Source organism: Hypanus sabinus, chromosome 6 (assembly GCF_030144855.1).
Source record: "Hypanus sabinus isolate sHypSab1 chromosome 6, sHypSab1.hap1, whole genome shotgun sequence".
Classification (NCBI taxonomy): domain Eukaryota; kingdom Metazoa; phylum Chordata; class Chondrichthyes; order Myliobatiformes; family Dasyatidae; genus Hypanus; species Hypanus sabinus.
Genome location: NC_082711.1, coordinates 6,610,181 through 6,625,583, shown reverse-complemented (window position 1 = coordinate 6,625,583; position 15,403 = coordinate 6,610,181). Strand labels below are relative to the sequence as shown.

The window sequence follows — 15,403 nt, the reverse complement described above, 5'->3', positions numbered from 1 at the left end:
CAACTTACATCCAGAGTAGTAGATCAGAAAGAGCCTCTTCTCAAATCCCCACTGATGTTTTCACCAGATAACTCAGAGAGGCCAAGGATGAACAAGACAAGGACATCATTTTACAGTAACTAAAATCCTGATCTAAACACTGCCATGCAAGCCTCTTTCTTAATGTCATCAAGACACAGGAGATGATTATCGACTTCAGGAGAACTCGTCCCACTCATACCCCTCTTTGCATTGGTGGCACAGCAGTTTCAAACTCCTGGGAGTGCACATCACGCACAACCTCTCGTGGTCTCAGAACACATCGTACACAGTCAAGAGAGAGAGCTCACTAATGGCTCTACTTTCTGAGGAGGCTGAAGGAAGCTGAACAAAGCACATCTACACTCACATCATTGTACAGATGCACACTAGAGAGTACCCTAGCAAGCGGCATCACTGTCTGGTTCTCTTTCACCCTTGTAAACATTAAATAATCTCGAATGGCCACCACCTCAGTCACTGTGTTTATGTCAACGTGATTGATTTAGTTCTGTGCACATTGCAGAGTTTTAACTCTGGTGTACGATGGCTGGTCAGCATACAATTGGCAGTGTGCTAAGTTGCATGAAGTCATTTGAGAATCCGTTGATGTGAACTGCAGTTTTCCATACAACTAGTAAAACATAGAGCAGTTGGGCATCTACAGATGGCTATTGCACCATGCTTTTGGCCCAGAGATTCTAACAGCTCATAGCTCACTCTCTCACATAAACGAGGACTAGTAATGGGTGTGTATTGCTACATCAGAGCTAGTAATTCCAAAACAATGGGAAAAAAGCCATGAAATCCAAATGTACAGGAGTGTAAAAACAGCAGAGAGTAGTGAACGATGTCGAATGCACCACAGGTCTAATACATCTGTCCTCACGACCGGGAGTATCTACAGGAGGCAACACCCTTCATCAAAGATCCCACCACCCGGCCCATGCCATCTTGCAACTCCCATCGGGTACGAGGTACAGAAGCCTGACTTCCCACACCACCAGGTTCAAGAACAGCTCACTGCAAACATTCGGTCCTTGAACCAACCAGCACAACTCCACAGCTCAGCAATGCTGAGACCACTTTGCACTGAATGGACGTGTTTTTTCTAATTGGATTCTTTTTTTTAAATATAAAAATTGTGTAGGATTTATGTTTAATTTATGCTTTATAATTGTGTTCCTTCTTGTGAATATTGCTCATCTGGTTATACGCCCATGATGCTGCTACAAATAAGGTTTTCATTGAACCTGAGCGGATGATTCTGGGAATGAAAGAGTTAACACATGAGGAGCGTTTGTTGGCTCTGGGGACCTCATTGAAGCCTATCGAATACTGAAAGGCTGAGATAGAGTGGACGTGGAGAGGATGTTTCCTATAGTGGGAGAGTCTAGGACTAGAGGGCACAGCCACAGAATAAAGGGACATCCATTTAGAACAGACCCAGAGATGAAGAGGAATTTCTTTGGCCAGAGGGTGATGAACCTGTGGAGTTCATTGCCACAGGAGGCAGTGGAGGCCAGGTCATTGGGTGTATTTAAAATAAAGGTTGAATGGTTCTTGATTAGTCAGGTTGTTAAAAGTTACAGGGAGAAGGCAGGAAAACGGGGATGAGATGGTTAATAAATCAGCCACGATGGCATGGTGGAGAGATCTGATGGGCTGAAAGGCCTAACTCTGCTCCGTCTTACATACTCAGCCTTTGAAAGGCAAAGCTGAGCAGCTCACTTGTGCTCCTAATTTGTATGCTTGTACGTTTGTAGAAAGCAAGCACATTTACTAGCAATGTTAATGGGTCAAAACCTGTCGTTCTCCCTGGTTGATCAGAAACCCGGCATTTGAGGCTTGATAGCCAGAGCTCTGAGTCTGTGACTCCACTGGGGAAGTCAAAGGACCAAAGTCTGCAAATCCACAAGTCCGCAGGAGGCTGGGATTGGAGTACTGGGTGTATGTGAGGGGGGAACAGGGCTTGTTTGCTGTCCATAAACACAAGTCCGCAGGAGGCTGGGATTGGAGTACTGGGTGTATGTGAGGGGGGAACAGGGCTTGTTTGCTGTCCATAAACACAAGTCCGCAGGAGGCTGGGATTGGAGTACTGGGTGTATGTGAGGGGGGAACAGGGCTTGTTTGCTGTCCATAAACACAAGTCCGCAGGAGGCTGGGATTGGAGTACTGGGTGTATGTGAGGGGGGAACAGGGCTTGTTTGCTGTCCATAAACACAAGTCCGCAGGAGGCTGGGATTGGAGTACTGGGTGTATGTGAGGGGGGAACAGGGCTTGTTTGCTGTCCATAAACACAAGTCCGCAGGAGGCTGGGATTGGAGTACTGGGTGTATGTGAGGGGGGAACAGGGCTTGTTTGCTGTCCATAAACACAAGATTCTGCAGAAGCTGGAAACCCAGAGCAACATACACAAAATGATGGAGGAACTCAGCAGGCCAGACAGGAATGGAATAAATGGTCAGCATTTCAGGCCGAGACCATTCTCAACCTGAAATATTGACTGCTTATTCCTCTCCATAAATGCTGTCTGAACTGCCGAGAACCTCCAGCATTTTGTGCTTGGAGCAACGGCAGGGCAGAAGCCTTGTCCAATAGTGCTTGCATTCCACCCCCCACCCCCCAGCTCTTTCAGGAAATGGGGAAGGACAGAACAGGAGGAATCACATTAAAGTTGCTCCTTGACTGCAAAAAAGAAAAAAAAATGGAATTGCTGGATCTTACCTTTTCCTTCTCAATGAGTGATGGAATGAAGCTGCGTTTGTGAGCTGGATGGTTGGTCACAGGGTGAATCATCGTCTCATGGGTAAAGAAATCAATGGAGGGCTACACAAAGAGAAAGTATGAGTGGTATTAGTACAAAACATATTTTCGTAATGACATGACACAGTTTAGAGCATAAACACGACCAAGTATGCATGCACACTCACCAAAGCCTTTCATTTACCACCAAGAGCTGACGAACAGATGCCCAAATCAGGTTTATTAAGAGAAGAAATGAGGTCACAAGAGAAAGGTGCAGGTGGAATTAGCTGGAAAAGATTTTATTTGACATGTGTGAAAAGTGAGGGAGGATAGAATGAGCTTGAGAAGGAATGAAGAAAGGAAATAGAAATCAGAGTGGTTTAGTGCAGAAACAGGCCTTTTGGTCCGATACACCCATACCAATATTTTTTTAATCATTTGGAACATAGTACAGTACAGGCCCTTTGTCCACCAAGTTTCCCAACCTTTTAACCTACTCTAAGATCAATCTAACCCCTCCCTCCATTTTCACTCCACTTTCATCCATGTGCCCATCCAAGAGTCTCTTAAATGTGTCTAACATACTTGCCTCCACCATCATCCTGGCAGCACATTCCACGCACCCACCACTCTGAGTTAGTAACCTACCTCTGATATCTTTCCTATACTTTCCAATCATCTTAAAAGTTTGAGATATGAACTTTGAAAATTAGCCATTTCTGCCCTGAGAAAAAGTTTCTGGCTGTCTATTCGAGTTATGCCTCTTAACATCTCATACACCTCTATCAAGTCACATCTTACCCTTCTTCGCTCCAAAGGGAAAAACCCGAGCTCACTCAACCTATCCTCATAAGATGCTCTCTAATCCAGGCAGCATCCCGGTGAATCTCCTCTGAACCCTCTCTAAAGCTTCTACATCCTTCCTATAATGAGGTGACCAAAACTGAACCAATATTCTCAGTGTGATCTAACCTCACAGCTCTAACTCAGCTCCCTGGCCAATGACGGCCAACACATCACACACCTTCTTAAACACCGTATCACCTTGCGTGACAACTTTGAGGGATCTATGGATGTGGACCCTAAGATCCCTCTGTTCCTTCACACCAAGACAAATCCTGCCATTAACCCTTTTTTTGCACTACCTTACTTTCCCTTTTCTATTTTTTATTTATGATTTATAATTTAAATTTTTATTATATTTAATATCGATTTGTACTCCGGGAAGTGCGAAGCGCAGAATCAAATATCTGTATGCTCTGGTATCAATTGTTTGGCGACAATAAAGTAATAAAGTATTCTGCCTTCATATTCAAATGACTCAAACCCAGTTCTCAGAGGGCAGTGAAGATTTACCTGCAAGGTTGGTGGGAGCATCAAACAAGCAGAATTGGGAATATTTTTAGTCAGCTTATACCTTCCTCAAAGCACGCGCGCACGCACACACACACACACACACACACACACACACACACACACACACACACACACACACACACACACACACAGAGGAAAAAAAGGGACTGGGTGAAGGAGTTGGAAATATCCATTGCCAGCATCGACATCCTTTACTCTATTAAGCACTGAGAGAAATAATTCCTTTCAAAGGTCACCTGCCTCAAGACATTTAGTCTGTCCCCAGGGACCGATGGTTAGACACATTTCACCATCTCCTGGCTATCCTGAGCATTTTTGAAAGAGCAGACTACAAGCATAGGGATGAAGTATGTTCAGAGGAATTCAGTGTAAATTCTTTGGATGGAAATTTTGAACTTCAGCCCAAGTTAAGAGACTATTAAAAAAATGTTGGAGTAACTCTTTAAATTCAGAACTGTTATGTGCTCCAAAATTTCAGACATTCAAAGAGAAGCTCTGTAGCCTAACCCACTCCGCTCCTGGTCTGCAGTACTGTAAGCTTTTGCACACTCAGTTATATTTGTAGTGGTTCCTCAAGGCTGTCAAAGCCAGGGTGGTAATGGGGACAAGCTCCCAATACCTACTAAATGCTCTCAATGGCGTGCATCTCAAATAGTCTGGACAACCAAGTCCAGATCCTGGTCTTCACATGCGGCTGAGCTTTTAAACCCGGCAGTACCATTTCTACTGACAGAAGAACGGACAAATTCAGATTATTGGCGCCTTAAAAACAGTTGTTTTGGGCAGATGGGGCTCATCAGCCAATGCTGGCAGCTCATTTAGAAGGAAAACTGATGTCAAACCTCCGCTGCCTTGTGGCTATACCCACTCATGGGGAAGGCTTCGGGAGTAAACTCCAAGGGAAAAATCTGGAACTCAAGTCCCCAAGGCTGTCCTACGTTGTGTTCAATGCTGACTGGCAATTCCTGTGATGCTGCTGGTGCCAAACGGTATCAGTCTCTGCTGTTCCTTTGGATTCATCAGCTGTGTGGAGAAGGAAAGCCTACTCTCCATAATGCACTGCCCAGGCTTGCGCATCTACACAGCTACGACACAGCATCCATAGTTGACTCTCATCACTAATGCACTACATTACTAATGTGATGGAATCTTCTGTCTACACCATCATTTCCAGACTCTCACCTCTCTTTATGTGACAAGATTTCTCCTCTCTTCTAATCGTTTTCAAAGATAGATTTACATTTATTTATCACATGCACATCAAAACATACAGTGAAAAATGTCATTTGCATTAACAACCAACACACAGTAAGTGTCGCCACACATTTCAAGTATTTCTAACCATTAACCTAAATTTGTTCGAAGCCCTTGACCTCTTGAAGTCCTTCCCTTTCCCACTCACCTGGGCCTTCAAACCTCTACAGACTTGACTTTAAAGAAGGAGGGGCCAAGTGGAGATTTATCAATCTCAGCTATGAGTCTTATATGTCAGGAACACTTTAGATCTTCTCGTGCTGTCATTGTTCCTATGACAACCAGTACCACAATCCTTACTCTAGCTGAGGCTATCAACTCCAGACCACCTTCACCACTTGTACATTCCGTACCTCGGCTAATAAGGGAAGGTACCCCATATTCTTTGACCACATTACCTATATGGACAGGCACTTTGAGTGTTCCTCTACATTCATAGAATGTAGTCTACAGCACAAAGCCAGGCCCTTCAGCCCATCTAGTCTGTGCCAAACCATTAATTTGCCTACTCATCCACGGGCACGTAGACCACAGTCATCCATTTCCCTTGCAACCATGTATCTATCCAAATTTTTTTTAACTGTTGAAATGTAACTCACATCCACCAGCTGCGCTGGCAGCTCATTCCACACTCTCACCAGCCTCTGAGTGAAGTTATTCCCCTTCACATTCCCTTAAACATTTCACCTTTCACTCTTAACCTATGAACTCTGGTAGTAGTCCCATCCAACCTCAGTGTAAAATGCCTGTTTGCATTTACCCTATCTATATCCCTCATAATTTTGTAAACCTCTATCAAATCTCCCTCAATTTTCTATATTCTAGAGAATAAAGTTCATCTTCTATATTCTCTGGGCGACTTCCAGCAATTTTGTCCTGTCTTCAGAGTGTTTTCCTTTTATTAATTTAATTCAATTCTGTCATTTTGCTTCCCATCTACTGAGAAGAACTTAAGAACTAGGAGCAGGAGCTGAGGTTGTCCACCTGGCCCGTCGGCCCACTGCACCACAAGATCTGGCTGTGGACTCGGCTCTGCCTACTTGTCTTTCTCTCCCTACGATAAGCAGCTTTCCTCCTTGCTGTCTTGCTCGGTATCAAACACCGAGTTGCCACCTTGTAACCTGTGACTGCCTAGCCACAGTAGGTGACATAGAAACATAGAAAATAGGTGCAGGAGTAGGCCATTCGGCCCTTCGAGCCTGCACCGCCATTCAGTATGATCATGGCTGATCATCCAACTCAGAACCCTGTACCTGCCTTCTCTCCATACCCCTGATCCCCTTAGCCACAAGGGCCATATCTAACTTCCTCTTAAATATAGCCAATGAACCGGCCTCAACTGTTTCCTGTGGCAGAGAATTCCACAGATTCACCACTCTCTCATCTTTCCTCATTTGCTCAGTCTCAAACACCAATATAGTCGCCATCTTGTACCCTGTGACTTCTCTGCTCTGCGGAAAACAATCCCAGCAGCTCCGGCCCTCATCCTTGGTCTTGATGTGGAAACTTCCCTCCCACATTTCTTTTCTTTCATCCAACTGCCTATCTAAAGGTTATTTTAAATGTCTCTAATGTATCTGCCTCTACCACCACCCCTGGCAATCTGTTACACAGTTATCATGCTGTGTATAAAATCCTACCTCTGATATTCCCCCTGTATTTTCCTAAAATCACCTTAACGTTATGCCACACACACAAAATGCTGGAGGGACTCAGCAGGCCAGGCAGCGTCTATGGAAGAGAGTACAGTCAACGTTTTGGGTCAAGACCCTTCATTAAGACATCAGGGCCTCGGCCTGAAACACTGACCATTCACTCTTTTCCATAGGTGCTGCCTGACATGCTGAGTTCCTCCAGCATTTTGTGTGCGCTGCCAGAGCTTGGGTGCTGGTGCTTGAACCAGGACCCACGTCTATTCCTCCCTCACCTCCACAGCTGCAAGGTTCCCCATGGCCTTACATTTGTAATTCTCATCTAGCTGTTGAAATTCCTGAATAGCATTGCTTCTTTTTGTCTGTGGAGTCTCCTGCAGCCCCACAAGCCTCCCCAAACCCAGCAGCCATGCCTCTCTCCCTATATGTAAAACCAACCTCTTTGAACAAGATCAGCAACTGTGACTTATCTCAACCTTCAGTCTCAATGTTCTAACAACATAAAGCGCCGCCATTTTTATCTTTATTTATTCTTAGAGGTACAGTGTGGAACAGGCTATCCTGGCCCAACAAGCCACTCCATCGAGCAGCCCACCTATTCAACTCTAGCCGAATTACAGCACAATTCACAATGACCAAAACCCTACTAACCCATAAATCTTTGGACTATGGGAAGAAACCAGAGCACCCGGAGGAAACCCACATGGTTCACATGGAGATGGTAAACTTCTTACAGACAGCACGGGATTGAACTCTGATTAAAGGTCATGATAATGTTCAGGCAAGAAAGGTCTGTGAAGAGTATAGCTTCCCTTTGCACAGCAGGGAACCAGAGCCATTTTGCATACAGAAACAAGATAAGAATATACCAGAAAGAGTTCAGGGCACACATACCAACTAAGGGACAATTACTGCACTAATTTCAAAGTATTTAGTAGTTTCCTGAGCTGGTGCCATCTTGGAAATAGTCTGCGACTGTGGCAATGTAGCCACTTTTGGGGAGTCTGCAGTTTGATGTTCAATGTTCTGTGTGTTGTTTGCTCATTTTTCGTTGTTTGCACAATTTGTTCCTTTTTTGGGTGTTTGATGGGCTTTATTGTGTGGGGTTATAATGTTTCTTTGTTTTGTGGCTGCCTGCGGGAAGACAAGGCTCAGGATCGGACACTCTGTACTTTGATAATAAATGTACTTTGAAACTTCGACTTTCAAGTACCTTCAGTTGTTAGCTTGTAGTGTCTATTGACTTTTAACACTGGAATTGTGAATGAAGATGGATCTTGCAAGTAAACAATTCAAACATACACAGTTTACCAAACGGTCCATCCAATTCTGTATAAAAATGGCATTTCTTTGTTCAGACTTCAGAACAGTGTGGTGATAGGTTCCATGCTGTCCTCCCTGTGCACCAGAGGAATGAGTGAGTCCAATTAATTGACGACGGCAACAGCATATGAAGTTCAAGTCCCAGCACTGACGGAAAGATAGGGATGGAACAGAGGAGGCTAGTTGCTTGGGTAGAAGGCCATTGTTGTAGAGAGATGGTAAGTAGGCACAATCACAATTCCACCTCAAATACAGTACAATTATGGAGAGACACTAACTCCCAGTGAGAGGAAGACTGACAGTGAGAGTGGAAGATTAATGGGAGGCAGTTTTGGATGGGAAGTCAGGAGCAAACACAACAGAGGAAAGCCTCTGTATGTTGAGCTGAGAATAAGTGAACTTGCTAATGTTACCAAAGCTGAGGATGTCACCTTGTACTTTCAAAGCTCTCCAACAGCCTCTAGTGACAGACATCTGCACTGCAACAGCAGAGTGCACTAACTCACCCCAAGTATCAGGCATGAAATGAAAACAGTCACAGTACGCAATGAAAATTACTGAGCTGAGAGAAGTAGAGCAAGGAAATATTCCTAAATAGTCAACTGGAAACATTCTTTCCATCAGTTAATTAGTAACAGCCTGGCAATAAACTTAAGATAAACTATCAGAATTAAGCAGCAAAGGAAGAGACACAAAACGCCAGTGGAACTCAGCAGGTCAGTCAGCGTCTATGGAAGGCAATGAACAGACACAAAACGCCAGTGGAACTCAGCAGGTCAGTCAGCGTCTATGGAAGGCAATGAACAGGCACAAAACGCCAGTGGAACTCAGCAGGCTAGTCAGCGTCTATGGAAGGCAATGAACAGACACAAAACGCCAGTGGAACTCAGCAGGTCAGTCAGCGTCTATGGAAGGCAATGAACAGGCACAAAACGCCAGTGGAACTCAGCAGGTCAGTCAGCGTCTATGGAAGGCAATGAACAGGCACAAAACGCCAGTGGAACTCAGCAGGTCAGTCAGCGTCTATGGAAGGCAATGAACAGGCAGAAAACGCCAGTGGAACTCAGCATGTCAGTCAGCGTCTATGGAAGGCAATGAACAGGCAGAAAACGCCAGTGGAACTCAGCAGGTCAGTCAGCGTCTATGGAAGGCAATGAACAGGCACAAAACGCCAGTGGAACTCAGCAGGTCAGTCAGCGTCTATGGAAGGCAATGAACAGGCACAAAACGCCAGTGGAACTCAGCAGGTCAGTCAGCGTCTATGGAAGGCAATGAACAGGCAGAAAACGCCAGTGGAACTCAGCAGGTCAGTCAGCGTCTATGGAAGGCAATGAACAGGCAGAAAACGCCAGTGGAACTCAGCAGGTCAGTCAGCGTTTATGGAAGGCAATGAACAGGCACAAAACGCCAGTGGAACTCAGCAGGTCAGTCAGCGTCTATGGAAGGCAATGAACAGGCAGAAAACGCCAGTGGAACTCAGCAGGTCAGTCAGCGTCTATGGAAGGCAATGAACAGGCACAAAACGCCAGTGGAACTCAGCAGGTCAGTCAGCGTCTATGGAAGGCAATGAACAGGCAGAAAACGCCAGTGGAACTCAGCAGGTCAGACAGCGTCTATGGAAGGCAATGAACAGGCACAAAACGCCAGTGGAACTCAGCAGGTCAGTCAGCGTCTATGGAAGGCAATGAACAGGCAGAAAACGCCAGTGGAACTCAGCAGGTCAGTCAGCGTCTATGGAAGGCAATGAACAGGCACAAAACGCCAGTGGAACTCAGCAGGTCAGTCAGCGTTTATGGAAGGCAATGAACAGGCAGAAAACGCCAGTGGAACTCAGCAGGTCAGTCAGCGTTTATGGAAGGCAATGAACAGGCACAAAACGCCAGTGGAACTCAGCAGGTCAGTCAGCGTCTATGGAAGGCAATGAACAGGCAGAAAACGCCAGTGGAACTCAGCAGGTCAGTCAGCGTCTATGGAAGGCAATGAACAGGCACAAAACGCCAGTGGAACTCAGCAGGTCAGTCAGCGTCTATGGAAGGCAATGAACAGGCACAAAACGCCAGTGGAACTCAGCAGGTCAGTCAGCGTTTATGGAAGGCAATGAACAGGCACAAAACGCCAGTGGAACTCAGCAGGTCAGACAGCGTCTATGGAAGGCAATGAACAGGCACAAAACGCCAGTGGAACTCAGCAGGTCAGTCAGCGTCTATGGAAGGCAATGAACAGGCAGAAAACGCCAGTGGAACTCAGCATGTCAGTCAGCATCTATGGAAGGCAATGAACAGGCACAAAACGCCAGTGGAACTCAGCAGGTCAGTCAGCGTCTATGGAAGGCAATGAACAGGCACAAAACGCCAGTGGAACTCAGCAGGTCAGTCAGCGTCTATGGAAGGCAATGAACAGGCACAAAACGCCAGTGGAACTCAGCAGGTCAGTCAGCGTTTATGGAAGGCAATGAACAGGCACAAAACGCCAGTGGAACTCAGCAGGTCAGACAGCGTCTATGGAAGGCAATGAACAGGCACAAAACGCCAGTGGAACTCAGCAGGTCAGTCAGCGTCTATGGAAGGCAATGAACAGGCAGAAAACGCCAGTGGAACTCAGCATGTCAGTCAGCATCTATGGAAGGCAATGAACAGGCACAAAACGCCAGTGGAACTCAGCAGGTCAGTCAGCGTCTATGGAAGGCAATGAACAGGCACAAAACGCCAGTGGAACTCAGCAGGTCAGTCAGCGTCTATGGAAGGCAATGAACAGGCACAAAACGCCAGTGGAACTCAGCAGGTCAGTCAGCGTCTATGGAAGGCAATGAACAGGCACAAAACGCCAGTGGAACTCAGCAGGTCAGTCAGCGTCTATGGAAGGCAATGAACAGGCACAAAACGCCAGTGGAACTCAGCAGGTCAGTCAGCGTCTATGGAAGGCAATGAACAGGCACAAAACGCCAGTGGAACTCAGCAGGTCAGTCAGCGTCTATGGAACGCAATGAACAGGCACAAAACGCCAGTGGAACTCAGCAGGTCAGTCAGCGTCTATGGAAGGCAATGAACAGGCAGAAAACGCCAGTGGAACTCAGCAGGTCAGTCAGCGTCTATGGAAGGCAATGAACAGGCAGAAAACGCCAGTGGAACTCAGCAGGTCAGTCAGCGTTTATGGAAGGCAATGAACAGGCACAAAACGCCAGTGGAACTCAGCAGGTCAGTCAGCGTCTATGGAAGGCAATGAACAGGCACAAAACGCCAGTGGAACTCAGCAGGTCAGACAGCGTCTATGGAAGGCAATGAACAGGCACAAAACGCCAGTGGAACTCAGCAGGTCAGTCAGCGTCTATGGAAGGCAATGAACAGGCACAAAACGCCAGTGGAACTCAGCAGGTCAGTCAGCGTCTATGGAAGGCAATGAACAGGCAGAAAACGCCAGTGGAACTCAGCATGTCAGTCAGCATCTATGGAAGGCAATGAACAGGCAGAAAACGCCAGTGGAACTCAGCAGGTCAGTCAGCGTTTATGGAAGGCAATGAACAGGCACAAAACGCCAGTGGAACTCAGCAGGTCAGTCAGCGTCTATGGAAGGCAATGAACAGGCAGAAAACGCCAGTGGAACTCAGCAGGTCAGTCAGCGTCTATGGAAGGCAATGAACAGGCAGAAAACGCCAGTGGAACTCAGCAGGTCAGTCAGCGTCTATGGAAGGCAATGAACAGGCAGAAAACGCCAGTGGAACTCAGCAGGTCAGTCAGCGTCTATGGAAGGCAATGAACAGGCAGAAAACGCCAGTGGAACTCAGCAGGTCAGTCAGCATCTATGGAAGGCAATGAACAGGCAGAAAACGCCAGTGGAACTCAGCAGGTCAGTCAGCGTCTATGGAAGGCAATGAACAGGCACAAAACGCCAGTGGAGCTCAGCAGGTCAGTCAGCGTCTATGGAAGGCAATGAACAGGCACAAAACGCCAGTGGAACTCAGCAGGTCAGTCAGCGTCTATGGAAGGCAATGAACAGGCACAAAACGCCAGTGGAACTCAGCAGGTCAGTCGGCGTCTATGGAAGGCAATGAACAGGCACAAAACGCCAGTGGAACTCAGCAGGTCAGTCAGCGTCTATGGAAGGCAATGAACAGGCACAAAACGCCAGTGGAACTCAGCAGGTCAGTCAGCGTCTATGGAAGGCAATGAACAGGCACAAAACGCCAGTGGAACTCAGCAGGTCAGTCAGCGCCTATGGAAGGCAATGAACAGACACAAAACGCCAGTGGAACTCAGCAGGTCAGTCAGCGTCTATGGAAGGCAATGAACAGGCAGAAAACGCCAGTGGAACTCAGCAGGTCAGTCAGCGTCTATGGAAGGCAATGAACAGTTGAAGTTTCAGTTCAGGACTCTTCATCAGGACAGTAAAGAAAAAGGGGAGAGATGCCAGAAAAGAAGGTGGGAGGAGGGGAAGGAGTACAAGCTGGCTGTGATAGGAGAGAGGGAGGGTGGTAGGGTAGGGGAGTGGGGGGGGGGATGAAGGAAGTAGCACACAGTGTTAGGTGGAAGAGGCAAAGGGCTGAAGGAGGAATCTAAAAGGAGAGGACAGTGGACCTCAGGAGACCGGGAAGGAGGAGGGGCACCAGAGAAAAGTGATGGGCAGGCAAGTGGTGGAGAGTATATTGGCTGGATGCATCACAGCCTGGTATGGAAGCAGCAATGTCCTTGAATGACAAACCCTACAAATACCAGTGGATACAGCCCAGTCCATCATGGGTAAAACCCCTCCCCCAACCGCTAAGCACATCAACATGAAATGCTGCTGTAGGAAAGCAGCATTCATCACCAGGGACCCCTCAACCCCAGGCCATGCGCTCCTTTCGCTGCTGTCATCAGGAAGGCGGTACACCAACAGGTTCAGGAACTGTTATTAACTTTCAACCATCAGGCTCAGGAACCGGAGGGGACAACTTCACATATCCATCACTGAAATGTTCCCACAACCCATGGATTCACTTTAAGTAGTCTTCATCTCATGTTCATGATTGATTGATTGATTATTGTTGTCTCTTGCACATTGGTTGAATGCCCAAGTGGGTGCTGTCTTTCATTGATTCTGTTAAGGTTATTATTCTGTGGATTTATTGAGTCGGCTCACAAGACAATCAATCTCAGGGTTATACATGGTTACTTATATGTACTTTGATAATAAAAATACTGTGAGCTTTGAGGGAGAGAGGAAGGCGCCGTCCAAGCTGTGCAATCAAAATCAGGGAACCGTTCGAACAGGAAGCAATCCACTCTGGCCACTGCTTCGATGCTGGTTGCTGGGTCGAGAAGTAACCAAAACTGATCCACATTCTCGTACTGGTAAGTAGATCACAGGTGAAGTAAACTTGAGCTGTGACCTGCAAATGCTGGGCCTGTGTTTGTCAGGGTTTAGAAGAATGAGGGGGAATCTCATTGAAACCTATTTAATATCGAAAGGCCTGGATAGAGTGTATGTGGAGAGGATGTTTCCTTTAGTGGGAGAGTCTAGAGCAGCCTTTCTCAACGCTTTTGCCTTGGAGGAACTTTTGAAATAATTTTTAGGTCTCAGGGAGACCCTGCGTAAAAATGATTCGACAGCTCACAGTCCACTAGCGAGATCAGTAAGCTGTAGATATAATCCAAAAGAAATTGTCAATGCTCTTTTGAGTAGAGAATGAATTTGTAGCCAACTTTTCTTGAAAAATAAACAGATAGTTAGGCTTAGCTTACCTTTCTTGAAATTAATCTTTTTCTTTCCCTTTCATAAATCTTAAAAATTCATAAGGTAAGCATAATAAATTTCTGTTAAATAACTAGCTTAACCCAAATTGAGATTTAATTTTTCTAAAGTTAGGCTTAGTAGATTTAATTTAAATAAAGGTTGTAAATTGATTTTACAACATGAAAATTTATTGGCAATGTTGAATAGCAAAGTTACTAGAAACCATAAGCCAAAGTAATATGAATAAAAACGTAGCCTAAGACACACTTTTACACAAGACCTTGAACGAAACATTTTCTCACTAAGTGACGTGATCAGGCTCAAATATAGAGCTAGCATGTGAAACCTGTGCTTGTTTCTTTGACATTGATTAAACAAGAAAACAGCACAAAATAAGAAAACTTCACAATGTAACTCACTTCTAATCTACACAATCCACCTTTTGTAATACCTACAATAACAGCAAAGTGGGACACCAGCAGCTGAGTAGCGGCATGTCAAAGTTTCTTCTTCAGAATGAAAATTTCCCTCCAATTTTCTACCACAGCAGTGGAGTTTGTTCACTCCCATAAGTCAGTCAGTGGTGCGTCAAAGGAAGATGAGGGAGGTAATTCAGGAGGGAGAGGCTGACGTCACAGCCCAAGTTGTGCGAGTCCATTCAATGCTCGGAAAACCCCCTTCATGCTCCTCGCCAGCCTACCGTCCTCCCCTCTGCGCAATATAGTGCTCACCAATTACCAGCCTACCGTCCTCCCCTCCATACAATACAGTGCTCACCAATTATCAGCCTACCGTCCTCCCCTCCATACAATACAGTGCTCACCAATTACCAGCCTACTGTCCTCCCCTCCGTACAATACAGTGTTCACCAATTACCAGCCTACCGTCCTCCCCTCCATACAATACAGTGCTCACCAATTACCAGCCTACTGTCCTCCCCTCCGTACAATACAGTGCTCACCAATTATCAGCCTACCGTCCTCCCCTCCATACAATACAGTGCTCACCAATTACCAGCCTACCGTCCTCCCCTCCATACAATAGTGTTCACCAATTATCAGCCTACCGTCCTCCCCTCCATACAATACAGTGCTCACCAATTACCAGCCTACCGTCCTCCCCTCCATACAATACAGTGCTCACCAATTATCAGCCTACCGTCCTCCCCTCCATACAATACAGTGCTCACCAATTACCAGCCTACCGTCCTCCCCTCCATACAATACAGTGCTCACCAATTACCAGCCTACCGTCCTCCCCTCCATACAATACAGTGTTCACCAATTATCAGCCTACCGTCCTCCCCTCCATACAATACAGTG

The 15,403-nt window shown here is 46.2% G+C and overlaps 1 protein-coding gene across 2 annotated transcripts in view; it reads right to left on the bottom strand.

The window, feature by feature from the left end:
• Positions 1–15,403, bottom strand: part of bop1 (BOP1 ribosomal biogenesis factor) — a 260,715-nt gene that overhangs the window by 54,369 nt on the left and 190,943 nt on the right. For both annotated transcript variants that reach the window (XM_059971616.1, XM_059971617.1), the window contains exon 7: positions 2,746–2,847. In XM_059971616.1, the coding sequence (XP_059827599.1) occupies positions 2,746–2,847 (102 nt within the window). The remainder of the gene's footprint in view (positions 1–2,745; positions 2,848–15,403) is intronic.